Source organism: Mizuhopecten yessoensis, unplaced genomic scaffold (genome assembly GCF_002113885.1).
Source record: "Mizuhopecten yessoensis strain PY_sf001 unplaced genomic scaffold, ASM211388v2 scaffold10523, whole genome shotgun sequence".
NCBI classification, from domain to species: domain Eukaryota; kingdom Metazoa; phylum Mollusca; class Bivalvia; order Pectinida; family Pectinidae; genus Mizuhopecten; species Mizuhopecten yessoensis.
This window is the reverse complement of record NW_018408589.1, coordinates 958,548-973,112: the sequence shown is the minus strand read 5'-3', so window position 1 is coordinate 973,112 and position 14,565 is coordinate 958,548. Positions and strand designations below refer to the sequence as shown.

At 34.0% G+C, this 14,565-nt stretch overlaps 1 protein-coding gene across 1 annotated transcript in view; it reads right to left on the bottom strand.

Moving 5' to 3' along the window:
• LOC110460946 (multiple epidermal growth factor-like domains protein 11) overlaps positions 1–14,185 on the bottom strand; it is a 30,521-nt gene extending 16,336 nt beyond the window's left edge. Inside the window, exons 1-6 of the mRNA XM_021514173.1 lie at positions 14,128–14,185; positions 5,433–5,510; positions 4,701–4,842; positions 4,153–4,355; positions 2,944–3,085; positions 721–923 (exon numbers count right to left, since the gene is read on the bottom strand). Coding sequence (XP_021369848.1) covers positions 721–923; positions 2,944–3,085; positions 4,153–4,355; positions 4,701–4,842; positions 5,433–5,487 — 745 coding nt within the window. The 5' untranslated portion in view covers positions 5,488–5,510; positions 14,128–14,185. The remainder of the gene's footprint in view (positions 1–720; positions 924–2,943; positions 3,086–4,152; positions 4,356–4,700; positions 4,843–5,432; positions 5,511–14,127) is intronic.
• Positions 14,186–14,565: the final 380 nt, after the last annotated feature.

Sequence of the window (14,565 nt, the reverse complement as noted above, 5' to 3'; positions counted from 1 at the left end):
TTTGTTGTATGAATGTTTGTTTGCATTACTGTATGTTTTAACACTAATGAGAGAACTTGTCATTCTACTATATTTATAGATGTATATATACGTTTAATTAATATCTAAATGTAAGCACTTCACTGATCAATTTGACATCTATTAATAAACATGCCTTAATAAGATAAAGATATTTTAACAGCTCTTTTTCTAAAATATTATATCAAATGTTTCGTCTTAATTGAATTTCCCCTCAATAAACTCATAATAATAGGACCAAGCATCGTTCAGGTCAAATTAAAAAAATATCTTCTATTCATAATCAAGAAATTATGAATATATTAGCATGATTCCCTTACTACCTATGATAGGTATGATATTTACTTGGGCAGTTCGTTAGTTATTTCATAATATGTAATCTAAATCTGTCGAGACTTCGGGGTATCTTTATTTAAGTTGAGTTGTTGACAACGTTTATGTCTGGATCATTAAATAAGCGATATATAAGCCGGTTGATACTTCTGTCAAATGCCGATCATTTCCATATACAGCTTTATAATAGTTACGGATAGCTGATAGCTGTAAATTAAGTGGTGTGAACGAAGTATATTGTTTTTCAATATGCAAAAGTTGTCATTAATTCCACTTTGTTTGAACGATATTGTACACAAATTGAGTATCGTTTCAAGACAATCAAACATGCGAATGCAGTAATTGTTTATAACAGCAGATAAAATGTACCTTCACAAACGACTCCAACATCGTCATGATGACTGCAATTTTTTACACCCCATCCGCTAAAACGACAAAGCTTTCCCCCAAGTTGCAATGTATGTGGGCCTTTGGAGAACATTGGAGATTGGTCAACAGAACAATTCAGATTATCCACAAATATAGATCCGTTACCGCTTCCAAAAAAGGCTTTATCAAGAAAGGTGCCATATCTGTTGTGAATAGAATAAATAGAATAACTAAATAAATGAACGAAAATTAATAAACAAAATATTGAAATTCAAAAATTGATATAAACACAGACATGAAAGCAAACACCAAAGGACTAGAAAACCCTTGTTTTTCAAAGGAAATAAAAGTGTTCTTGATAATTCCGGTGCTTTACTAAGACCTGTTTAAATTAAGAAATGATATATTTTAAATATACCAGATTCATCCAAGTTGAAACATATTTTGGAATTTGTATAGCGATCAACACCCCCAACATTAGAAAGCTTATTATGACAAAAAGGCATTATATCAGATTTTAGTCGTAAATCTACAAATTATTAAGTGATTGACTCCTCCAAATATAACGATAGCCGTTACTTAGATTTATTTACGCTTTACTTACTCGGTGATTTCCGTTGTAAAAACCGTCACGTAATCGGTGGGCTGAAGCACATGTTACCGATATTGGCCATTGTGTTTGTTGTGACAGCTGCAGAGCTAGGCTGAGTATAGTTTCGAATTTTCTATTGAGAACACTTCCGGTGTGGATACATAGTAATTCACGGTCATTTCAGTAAAGGTATGTGAGTTCTCAGAGTTATGTTTATGTTTTGTTGATATTCATTACGGTTCTACAACGTTTACACAACTTAAGTGCTTGTTAGAGGGTATTCCAGCGAATACCAGCCATTTCCAATCATTTCCAACAATTTCCAGGGGTAGTTATAGTGGCACGCGACTTCATTCCAAATTAGAGGAGTTCTGTAAAAAACTATCAGTCAGCGTTTGTCTGCCGTGTGTGTTGCTGTGTTTTGTCGAGGTGTGTGTTAGCGATGGACAAAGAGGTGTTTCCTCAGTTCCGGAGCTTGTGTTGTCTCTATGTGTTAGGTTAGGTGTAGTCTTTGTGTGATTACGTGTTTATTGTGGGTTTATTATGGAAATTTTAGCGTGTTCCTGGTTATTTGGGACGGACGGGGGTTGTAACTTGTAACGGGATAGTTACTGTAGTACGAATGGAATGCGGACCGGGTTTAAGTTATTCCTAGCTACATCTATAATTGATAACGATAATCAGGAATGTGAATTGGGAATATAGTAATATTTATCAGTATTTCCACAGCCGATAATATAATTTTATTGTAATGTATTCTGCTGGAGACGAGAGTTCACGTTCGTGTGTTTGACCGGAAAATGAGTTATGTAAGGATATTTTTGAAGTATTAGTTATCTAAATAGATTCCGCCATTGAGATACTTGTACGAGTTGAGAGCTAGTGTGGACTATTCTATCTATATCACGTTATTGTAGTACTTATGACAGTTAGGTGAGTTTATTAACACCAAGTTTTGATTGTTGTCAGGATTACTGTAGATCTAGCTAGCCTTTATGGAGCAATTGTTTATTCTTAGATCAAATATTTCCTGATCTTGTTATTTTTCAAGATGGTTTATCACAACAGTGTTAGTTATTGACTCTATTTTACAACTCGGATATATAATTGGTTTGTTCCATTCTATAATATTGACAGAATTTAGTAGATTGTTATATTTATCGGTGAGATTGTTCAATGTGAGAACTGTGTTAGCCTGTATGGTGAGAATTGAACTATTTATTATTGTGAGAAAGTACTGATGGAATAGGAGTATTTAAGGAAGTTGTTTTACAAGTTGTATAATCCAAAGCTATATGCGAGTGGGAAAACTGTTGTATTCTATGAATTGATGAATATTTAATAAATGGTCGAGTTTGTACCTGTAATTCTGCATTATAGTTGCCTCTTAGTAAAGTTGATAAAATTAAACCAAGGTGTTTAATTGGTGCAACTGAGTCGTCAGTATCTGGGTAGTAGGCAAGAGTCTACTACCCACCCATTATATTGTGATGGTAACCACGCTACCTTAGGTTGTTCTCAAGTTGAGTTTGGACACAGAGTCTTGACCACTTGACCGTCACATTATCACAGTTTTCGTTCCACATGAATTCGTCAAGTTATGTATAGAGCTAAGAAAACATCATGCTTACCTGTAGCCAAGTAGTTTACAAACTGTCATTGCTTCAGCATTCCCGAAACCGTCATCACAAATAGTTCCCCATCGTCCGTTGTGGTGTATCTCTACACGGCCTTGATTTCGTGTCCGACCATGAACCAAACGAACACGTTCATCTGACATAGGAAGATTAATTAGAACAAAACAAATTCAGTCGAAGATGTATTGCATATTATACCGGACCAACAAGCAATATCTTTTAGGCTGGAAGAATTTCCTTTGTTTTATATGTTAAATTATCTAGTTATCATAAATACATTTAGTTTCACTTTCGGAATCTACAGTCTGTTTCACGATCCTATTTCAGATCGTTCTCGGCTATTATCAATATATTACAATATAACAAATATATAAAAATTACTTTTATTCACCACGCTGTCCTTACAAAAACACAATAAAATTTGTTTAATGAAAACAAATATAACATATATTGAAGGTAAGAAAAGTTAAATGTACGCACGAGGTCACAACAAAAATGACATGTAGATAAAATTTCAAATAATGATAGATAAAGGTAAAATTTGTTACAAAATGTGGCTACAAATCAGACATTCCTTAAATAATCATAATAATTTGCATGCAGTATTATCCATCTGACATCTATTAATAAACATGCCTTAATAAGATAAAGATATCTTAACAGCTTTTTTTTTAAGATATTATATCAAATGTTTCGTCTTAATTGATTTTCCCTTTAATAAACTCATAATAATAGGACTAAGCATCATTCAGGTCAAATTAAAAATAAATCTTCTATTCATAACCAAGAAATTAAGAATATATTAGCATGATTCCCTGACTACCTATGATATGTAAGATATTTACTTGGGCAGTTCGTTAGTTATTTCATAATATGTAATCTAAATCTGTCGAGACTTCGGGGTATCTTTATTTAAGTTGAGTTGTTGACAACACTTATGTCTGGATCATTAAATAAACGATATATAGGCCGGTTGATACTTCTGTCAAATGCCGATCATTTCCATATACAGCTTTATAATAGTTTCGGATAGCTGATAGTTGTAAAATAAGTGGTGTGAACGAAGTATATTGTTTTCAATATACAAAAGTTGTCACTAATTCCATTTCGTTTGAACGATATTGTACACAAATTGAGTATCGTTTCAAAACAATCAAATATGTGAATGGAATTAAGTGATTATAAACAGCAGATAAAATATACCTTCACACACGACTCCAACATCGTCATGATGACTGCAATTTTGTACACCCCATCCGCTAAAACGACAAAGCTTTCCCCCAAGTTGCAATGTATGTGGGCCTTTGGAGAGCATTGAAGATTGGTCAACAGAACAATCCAGATTATCCACAAATATAGATCCGTTACCGCTTCCAAAAAAGGCTTTATCAAGAGAGGTGCCATATCTGTTGTGAATAGAATAAATAGAATAACTAAACAAATGAACGAAAATTAATATAAAAAAATGTCGAAATAAAGAAAACCCTTGTTTTTCTAAGGAAATAAAAGTGTTCTTGATAATTCCGGTGCTTTACTAAGACCTGTTTAAATTAAGCAATGATATATTTTAAATATACCAGATTCATCCAAGTTGAAACATATTTCGGAATTTGTATAGCGATCTTTCATAGCATCTGAACACTAGACACGGTTGAGTTATCAACATACCCAACATTAGAAAGCTTATCACAGTTTTCGTTCCACATGAACTCGTCAAGTTATGTATACAGCTAAGAAAACATCATGCTTACCTGTAGCCAAGTAGTTTACAAACTGCCATTGCTTCAGCATTCCCGAAACCGTCATCACAAATAGTTCCCCATCGTCCGTTGTGGTGTATCTCTACACGGCCTTGATTTCGTGTCCGACCATGAACCAAACGAACACGTTCATCTGACATAGGAAGATTAATTAGAACAAAAATAATTTCAGTCGAAGATGTATTGCATATTATACCGGACCAACAAGCAATATCTTTTAGGCTGGAAGAATTTCCTTTGTTTTATATGTTAAATTATCTAGTTATCATAAATACATTTAGTTTCACTATCGATATCTACAGTCTGTTTCACGATCCTATTTCGGATCGGTCTCGGCTATTATCAATATATTACAATATATAAAATATACATAAATTACTTTTATTCACCACGCTGTCCTTACAAAAACACAATAAAATTTGTTTAATGAAAACAAATATAATATATATTGAAGGTAAGAAAAGTTAAAGGTACGCACGAGGTCACAACAAAAATGACATGTAGATAAAATTTCTAATAATGATAGATAAAGGTAAAATTTGTTACAAAATGTGGCTACAAATCAGACGTTCCTTAAATAATCATACTCATTTGCATGCACTATTTAGTACAACATTACTGGCCATATATTGATTAGCAAATCTGATATTGATATAAACAAATGATCACCTCGCATAACAGTAGAAATAAAATCAACAAAATTATTATAAAAGTTCTACTTACTTGCCACTAAGGCAGATATTTGAAGTAACAAAATCAGGATTTTCAGCAGCATCATGATTGTCTAACGGTTGGTGTTGGCTAGATTAGAAAGGCGACAAGTTTCTTTTGAAAAAAAGTTTAAAGACTCATGTAATAGATATTACAGACGGGTTTGAAAAACATGGTGAATAATATACAACAATACTTTATCAATATTTGTTTTTAAATGAGCGAGAGAAGCAAGTCGACATATCGTTATTTTTGATGATAATGGATTTGGTCAATATTTAGAATGACGTGTATACAGCAATACATAGTATTAATATCATAACAATGAGTCGTAAGATATATTCCAAAAAGTTGGTTTATTCCTAATGTTATGGTGTAAATACCAAGTCCTGAAAATGACAGAGTAAGAACATATCATGTTGCTACTATACCCAGTCTTATAGATTTGATTTAGTTATTGTCGTGATAAATATTTCCACATATCAGTTTATTTTTCAATAACGAGGCATCAAAGTATTGCATATATCGAGGATCTTACATGAGTGTCAATGTCATAATGAATTTATTAAACGCAATGAAAATAATAATGACAAATTCAATATTTCATTCTTAAATTTAAAAACAGCAAAAACATAACAAAATGTATCAGAAAAAATACAGTTAAATAAAAATAGTACCTATAGTGGCTAAGAATACATTCCAACGGTTTTGACCAATCGCATGACTCTTAGGTTTTATTACACGGGTGTAATACCATATGTATGATATGGCTGTCTGGCATAGTAAAATGGGTCAGTTATGTGATAAAGAAGTGTGTAGCATAACCAATATTTCAGTGATAATTACCGTGTGTATTCAACCACTTTCATCAGGCAAATGACAAGCAAGCGTATACATCTGTTAAAATGTAGGCGCTATTTTGACACCAAAGCTTAGACAAGATTGTACATATCCACTTGTTGTAACATCTTGTAACAGGACCAGCGTGTGAGATTTCATCAGTATCAATTATAATCAATGTTGCTCTTTATCGATCAATGGCCTTCCGCATTACGTCCCTTTGACGCGCCTCAAACACCACCACACTTGTGACAAAAGTTGCTGACGCGCGTAAGGTAGTTCCGGTGTAACCAAGGTTTGGCGTCTACGTTGTGAGGGTGTTGACATCTTCAGTGTGTCAATCTATAAATGTCGTTTTGATGACATTTGATGACGTAGGACCATCATAATGCGGGATTGCCATTCAATATCAAAGATTTCTTCATGATCGAGCAGATAACATGGACGATAAAGGTAAACTTCCTTATTCTTTGAGGAAAGATTCCACATTAAATAAATGTTCATTCTGTGAAATAAGCCCGTCTTTATATCAAGGTGCAAACGTAACGTTATGGACACTATCCAGATACGTTTTTTCAGCAAAACAAAAACGCTTTACTCCCACCGGGACTATTCTGCAAGAACCATGATCCCACTAAACTTATTTTTATGTTATTGTCGTCAGATAACCAACAATTTCTCACCTCTTACAAAGTACATTTTGAATGATCGCACCTTTTTTAGAGGGGTGGGGTGGGGGGTTCACATAGACAGAAATCACTGATGGGTACACAAGTAAGTTAAAGAAAAGGTCTTTTAAGGAAATAACAATAATAAAAATGGTTTACCATTCACTGTCACAAGATAAAGAGATTATAGACTACATTTGTAAGCAACATTTATCAAAATGGGTTCTCTTCTTTTGTTTATAATTTGATAAAACATACAATTGTAATCCCAGTCACAGTAAAATCATGCATAGGTTAACAAATCTATTTTTAGAATGCTTTCACCTGTGTATGTCTGATCCAATGATTACAACATGCAAATCAGACACTACTTCAGAGATTTTTATCATTTCTTGATGTGCTTTTAATTCCTTTTGTATAAAACAAGAAATCCTTTCTTTTTGGAATAGTATCACAACACTTGTCCATGTTGATGTGCAGGTTTGAATGTGTAAACTATTCTTGTGAAAAATATTAAAACATTACCATTAAAAAACACAATAGCATGATAAATCCCTTTATATGGTTTCAGATTCTATCATTGTCAAAGGAGGAAAAAGATATTGTTTACTGTGCTCCAACTATGCAGGAAAAAATTGTGAGGATGGTACAACTATAAAACCTCATTGCATTCCATCAGGTGACAGTGCTGATAAAATAACCAAGATCATTGTGGATTCAAAAAATCAAACTTGTGCGACCAAATACTCCAATTGGCTCAAACTCTAGACTTCGCAATTTACATTTTGAAAATATATGCAAACAAGGTGAATTTGAGAACACTGAAAACATTCCCTGTGAGGTTACATCATGTATATCTACTCCATTAGTTTCTTGTCTTAAAAGGAGAGTTCTGAAACACAGACTGACCCTATAGTTGGGGATTCCGTATATGTCTAGACATCAGATGTAAATGTAAGTGATGATGCTACACAAGACACAATTAAATAACGCCAAATGTATGAAATCATCTGCATCACAGACAGTTGTTCCTATTTTTAAACCAGAGATGATTGAAAACGATGACGAGAAGACAAAATATTATACTGGTTATCCAAATTATGCAACATTTTTATTGTTTTTTACTACTTTTTGTAAGCATGGTGCAGAAAAGTTGACCTTCTAGGAAGAGGGAAAAAGGACTCCACTACCAATCAAAAATTGAGAACCTGGGAAGAAAAGGAGCCTATGCCCAATTGATGAGTATTGTGTTCAAAGTTGAAGCATGGTCTTCGGCAAAGTTTCTTGCATATTTATTTAGTGTGTCTCTCGGACCTTAAAAACATGGATTAATTTTATATTTGATCACATGCAGTCACTTATCCCATGGCCATCTAGAGAACAAGTTTTAAGCAATTTGCCTAAACATTTTACAGAAATGACTCGGGTTTGCATAGTTATAGATGCTTCTGCGAGAAACCGGGAAACATGGAGGCTTAATTTCTTACATGGAGTGAATACAACACCATAACACTTATGCAGGTTTAATTGGTGTTGCACCCAATGGTCTAGTAACGTTTGTGTCAAGGATTTGGGGAGGGCATGTATCAGATAGCAGACATATTGTGCAAAAAGATGGTGACCTCTTCTAACCAAAGTTAGGACCTGGAGATGTTATTCTTGCAAGGCTTCAATGTACGAGATTTACTTCCTAAATAAATAGGTCTAAATATGCCACCATTTGTATGATCTAGTTGTCAGATGAGTGTACAGGAATTCTTTAAAACTCAACAAATAGCTGCTCCGAGGATTGTTGTTAAAATGAAAATGGAGCAAATCAAGAACTTCAAGATATTACAATCTGTGCTACCACATACGTCGAAGTTCATTTAGCTGAACAAATAATTATGATATGTTGTTCCATGACAAATTTGTATGAGCTCTTACAGAAGTGAATTATACTGTCTGCAATGTCCTGTACTTAAGATTTTTAGATTACTTCATATTACAGGATCATGTATAAAATGTATATATAAATATACATATATATTGAGAAGCAGGCCGTATAAGAGAATGATTAATCAATATTAAAGTATACATATATATTGAGAAGCAGGCCGTATAAGAGAATGATTAATCAATATTAAAGAACTGGATACACTTTTTGTCAAATGTTTATTTGAAAACAAGAAAACCTAAATGTATGTGCAGCTCAGGTATTTTCATCTATTTACAAACCCTTGTTTGATATTATTAGAGGGACACAGAACTTTGTATGTAATAACTTATGAATTACTTTTTTCTTATTTTGTGTGATACTCATTTCATCTAATTAGTTATTTTATGTTTTTATTCAATTTGTTATATTGATGTTTTTATAAGTATTTGATTCCTGGACTTTTTCCTTTGTGTGACTTGGCTTACTTTTTGAGAACCCATTATATCTCTTAGAGAAGTTAGTGAGCTCATCAAAATGGATAATTTTATATAGATGACAAATATGTTAAATGTGTGCATATTTCAAAGTTGATATGTGTATTATCTTGTACGTCACTACATGTTATGAACTGAGTTTAGACATCAATAAATACATGTATACACTTGACAAGTTGTACTTAGTTCAGATGTTTGAGTGGAAAGAAAAGAAGATGACTCCTCTGGAACTTGTATCGTTGAACTGTACTGTACAGATAAATCACAGTTGCCAGTTGTTAAAGTGCATCAGCTTCTCAAAATTGTTCTGAGTAAGAATTGGGATGTAAATAAAGGTTGACTTTCAATCAAATATGACCTCTCCACAGGTGTTAGATATTACATTGTCTATGGATAATTACAGAAGCAAATGTGAATCACACACTTAAATACATCTTGACATGTACATATAATTTTCTGTTCAACAATTAGTTATGATTCAATAAATATCTATTAACTTGGATATCAAAATATTTTCTTGCTAAGATCACAGTTTATTCTTTTACAAATGACTAAAATACACACATTTACTGTCACAGGACATATAATCAAATATGCATGTTTAAAACTAAAAAGACCCCAAATTCACCTTTAAAGTCACTGTTTATTATAGCTTTATGCTGTGTGACCCATATGAGTTAAGCATAATATTTGTAACTAACCCCTGTGCTTTGTTACCCCCTCCCCCCTCTCAAGTAAAAGTGCAAGAAGACCTTTGATTTGACTTCAGTATCCACGGTTATGTGCGTCGCCGGCAAACACTATAGTACAGGTGTGCCACTTATGATTACGTAATAGGCTGATCACTCAGACACAGAACATATCTCTAGGCCCTGGAGTAGAGGGATCTATTTCCCAAATCGGTGTTTAGACGGTTAACTTACAGGACAGGGGTTCGTTACAAATGTCCGAAATACACATATGCTACTGATATGGATAACAACACAAAGTTTATGTGTGCTATGACCCATATCAGTACAGCATGATATATGTGTATTTCAGAGATATCTGTAACGAATCCCTGTGGTTACTGTACAGTACAGCAGGAGATTCTCTCGAAAAAAAAATGTTGACAAAGGTATCAAAACGATTACATGTCTGCTAATACAAAGCGAATATATGCTACACAACACATTTAACCATATACACACAACGCCTACATGATAATAATGGTGATTAAACATAGACGTTAATAGTCACGCAATATTCGGATTGTTTACATTGGAACGGTGCGTACGAGCTCAAACCGGAACTACCGTTGACAGACAGCGCCAATTTTTATAAGCGGCCAACTATAAAGGGACGTATGTGGTAGGCTACCATTGCTTTTCCCCACACTACCTGGAGAGTTTATTTAAGGAATGATATTTATTTTTTCAACATTTATGAGGTCATAACAACAATGGGTTTATGGACATATTGAATGAATCGCGTTAGCGATTCATGTAAAATATGTCCAAAAACCCGTTGTTGTTATGACCTCATAAATGTTGAAAAAATAAATATCATTCCTTATATTTACATTGACGAATCCTTTCAGTGGATCGATATAACAACGAATAAAACAAATAAACAGGGTTTGTTCCTGCTTATACACGGGTGCAACGCAGTGGCGAGAACAGTGTTTTTTCGCGGGGAAATGTGACACTATCGTGAGAGATCTTAGCAACCGTCAACAACAATAACACAACAAAATGTAGTTCCATATTCAATGTTTATTTGTAGCACAGGACACGTGAATACGTGGATATTTCACAAAGCACAGTTCAATAATATTTTAAGATGTAAGAATTAAGCATCTAGTTCGGTCGTTCCGAGTGAGTAGTTTTTGTAGTGTATAACTACGCAGTGTGATCAGGTTACTATCAGTTCCCACGTGCTGAGATTCTATGAACACCTGTGTTATGCATTTATGAATGTAATTTTTGTCAATGGGTCTAAGCATACAGAATGTAAATATTTAAATGTGTTGTATATCCAAAATTATTTGAACCATAAATGTTTGTATTCATTCCCTAGGAAAACTTTTTTTTTATTTTCCTTGTTTATTGACGTGTTTTTTTTTTATCTCACCTAAAGTAGGTAAATATATCAAGTTAAAAAAATAACGAATTGAACTCATTATGTCTAATTAGATATAAAAAAACGTATTTAAAAAAAAAGCACAGAGGGGTTAAGTGAGCACCCCCCCCCCCTGATGTCAAAGGGTGACCTCATTTTTTCATCAGTATGGACCTTCTAGAGCATGTTTTAGCTGGCCATCCCTCTGGGAAATCCACTGGGTTTTTTTGTGGGGTCATATACAACCTATGACATTTTGGGAAAAAAGGGGGGTAGGGTTACAGAAAGTGCTATATCATTTAAGTTTGCCTAGATGTGTTGTGGCAAAATGTTCAACTAAAACATATTTCAGTATACTTCATTGCATTGGATGAGAAGACACAAATTGGTTTGTTAGATTTTGTATTGAATGAATGGTATAACTCTCAATTGCTTTGTTTAAGTAGTTTCATATTTTAACTGAGAGGTTTTGTGAAAAGTTGTGTCTAGATTTCACATGATGAACATACACAGTACCGATTACAATTAACTCCCTTGCTGAACGTTGAAAAGGGGTGATTGAGTATAATGATAATCCATGTTGCTGTAATCAGTAATGATTTAAAATCATTGCAGTGCTATACATGGTTTTAGTTTTTTTTCCATCTTTGCTTTTGATGTGTCAATATTTTTTTTTTTTTTTGTCTTTACACATAGTCCTAAAAAATAGAGACAGACATTGAGATTGAGGATGTTTGATAGGGTGCTTGTAGTTGCATTTATAGTACACACATATTTCTGTATTTTTGTTGAAAGGACAATTAACAATAAAGAGTGGTTTGGGGAAAAAACAATACTTTTTGCTGTTATTTGACCTTTGACCTTGATTTGACCTTTGGAATGGAGGTCAAACTGTAAACTTTATATACCAAAATTTTAATTGATGCATACATGATCTATATATACCATCTAATTATTCATATGACGATGATGAGAAATGATATAGCACTTTATGAACCCCTGACCCCCTTTATTCAAAATCACATTTTTTGCCAAGGTAAGGTTATATATGACCTAACATACAATCCCCAGTGGATTTCCCAGAGTAGTGGCCAGCTGAAATATGTTCTAGAAGGTCCATACTTACGGAAAAATGAGGCCACCCTTTGACAGCAACGTGGGGCTCACCTACCGTCAAAAAGAGTTCTTGGCCCCTGGGATACAGCCTTACCTAGATAAGCCTATTTTCATACCTATCATGACGACGATACAATGTGCACGAGACTCCCTAAAGATAGCAACTGATTCATTGCTTTTTTCCGGGAGAGAAGTTTTTAAATCTTATACAAATACTTTTATCGAACGAACGTAAGACATTACCATGTGATTGGTCCTAAACAATCACTTAAAGGATAACATCATGCCAAAATTAATTCTACTCTTAATACTACACCATACAGCTGATTCGTACTTCTAGGTAATCTAGGTAATGCTAGGGGGCCAAAAGAGTGAAAATCGAAATTGCTCTAACTACTATTAACAAAGAAAGAGACATGCATAAATCCCCTTATTAAAATGAATTTCAACATAAGGTAGGGCTGGCTATTGTAAAGTGTGTATATTTTAAATCCTGCCACTACTCAAAAGAGATAAATGTGGCAACCTCAGGGAATGGGAAATCAATCAGCAGCGTCTACCAAATCGTACTTATAGATTGAATGCTGATCAATTTCTTGAATTATGAACGTTCGACACACACACATAGCTCTTTTTTCACTTCATGACCCGTTAAGCGGTTTCCTAATTGTGGAGATAATTACTGTTAAACTTTTTAATTATGTGTATGTTCAAATATGTCTTTTTTTGAACAGATAATAAAGAGATACTGTTGATAATTTCAGATTCCTGTTGTGTTTCACGGCAGAAAAATCTGACATAATGTGGTCGTTATTGATGAAAAAATAACTGCCATTTTGGGACAAAAAAACAACTTCTTCCATTACTGTGTGGGGATTTATAAATATATACATAAACTCACTTCATTAGAGCTTATATCTAACTGGAGATATACTACTATCATCTAGGCAAATTGATTTCAAGATGTTTTCATAGAAATTAAGAATAAAACGGCGATAAATTTATAGTGTCACTCACGTAACGTTCCGTCCATACATATGTGTTACGTTGATAATTAACAGCCTGGAAATCGTAAACAAAACAATCTTTCTTCATTCATGAATATTCTATTTAGAACCATATATATAACCTTATATGAGTAAAGCTATCTGTGGTTGATGTTTTTTCTTGAAACACGGCATGGAAAAAATTGAGAGGGTTTCTGTCCACCAAAACGTGTTACGTGAGTGCACTTTCATACAGCGCTATTATATACGAATACACCTATACATTTTAGTTATTTATACAATATGCCAAAAATATCAATTACACTGCACCGTACACTTGAAAATTGCAACGGCTATGTATGATTTCATATTTAACGGTCGTATGACGGCTTCGTCACCGAGATTCCGTCTCTCGTCTTCATCGGTTTTCATATGATAGCCTAGAGAATATGCTTATTTTGCGTATCATACAAGATCACGTGATATGACGTCAGATAGTGTTAATCTATTCCATAGACTGTGCATTACCCATGCTGACACGCCTTCAATCAACGTGATTTTTTTCTACACAATTGCGCAGCTTACCTGCGTTTGTGACATTCACAATGCCATCATCGATATCCAGGGGTTACGCTCACTTTCGCTCTCTGCACCCTGGAATATGTCATAGCAAAATTGAAGGCTCGGTGTGCGCCACCATGTTGATGAGACAAGAAGACTAGTTCAATCCTTTGAGGTACCTCAAAAGAATCTCTCGGTCACGTAACGGTAAAAATTGACAGGCTTTGAAGTCGGGCGTCTCTCCTTTGTAATCTTTTAAGAACAGGTATTAGCCTAGTGATTGATGAGTATTTTTTACCTGAGACCAATCAAACAGCTATCCTCGTGCCTTCAATTTTGAGGATGTCACAATGCATGATGTATTAGTAAAAACATCAATCGAAGAAAAAACATCAGTATTGATCTAGTTTAGGAAAGAGAAGCCAAACAGTTTGGCCGGGATCACTACATTACGTAACTTCT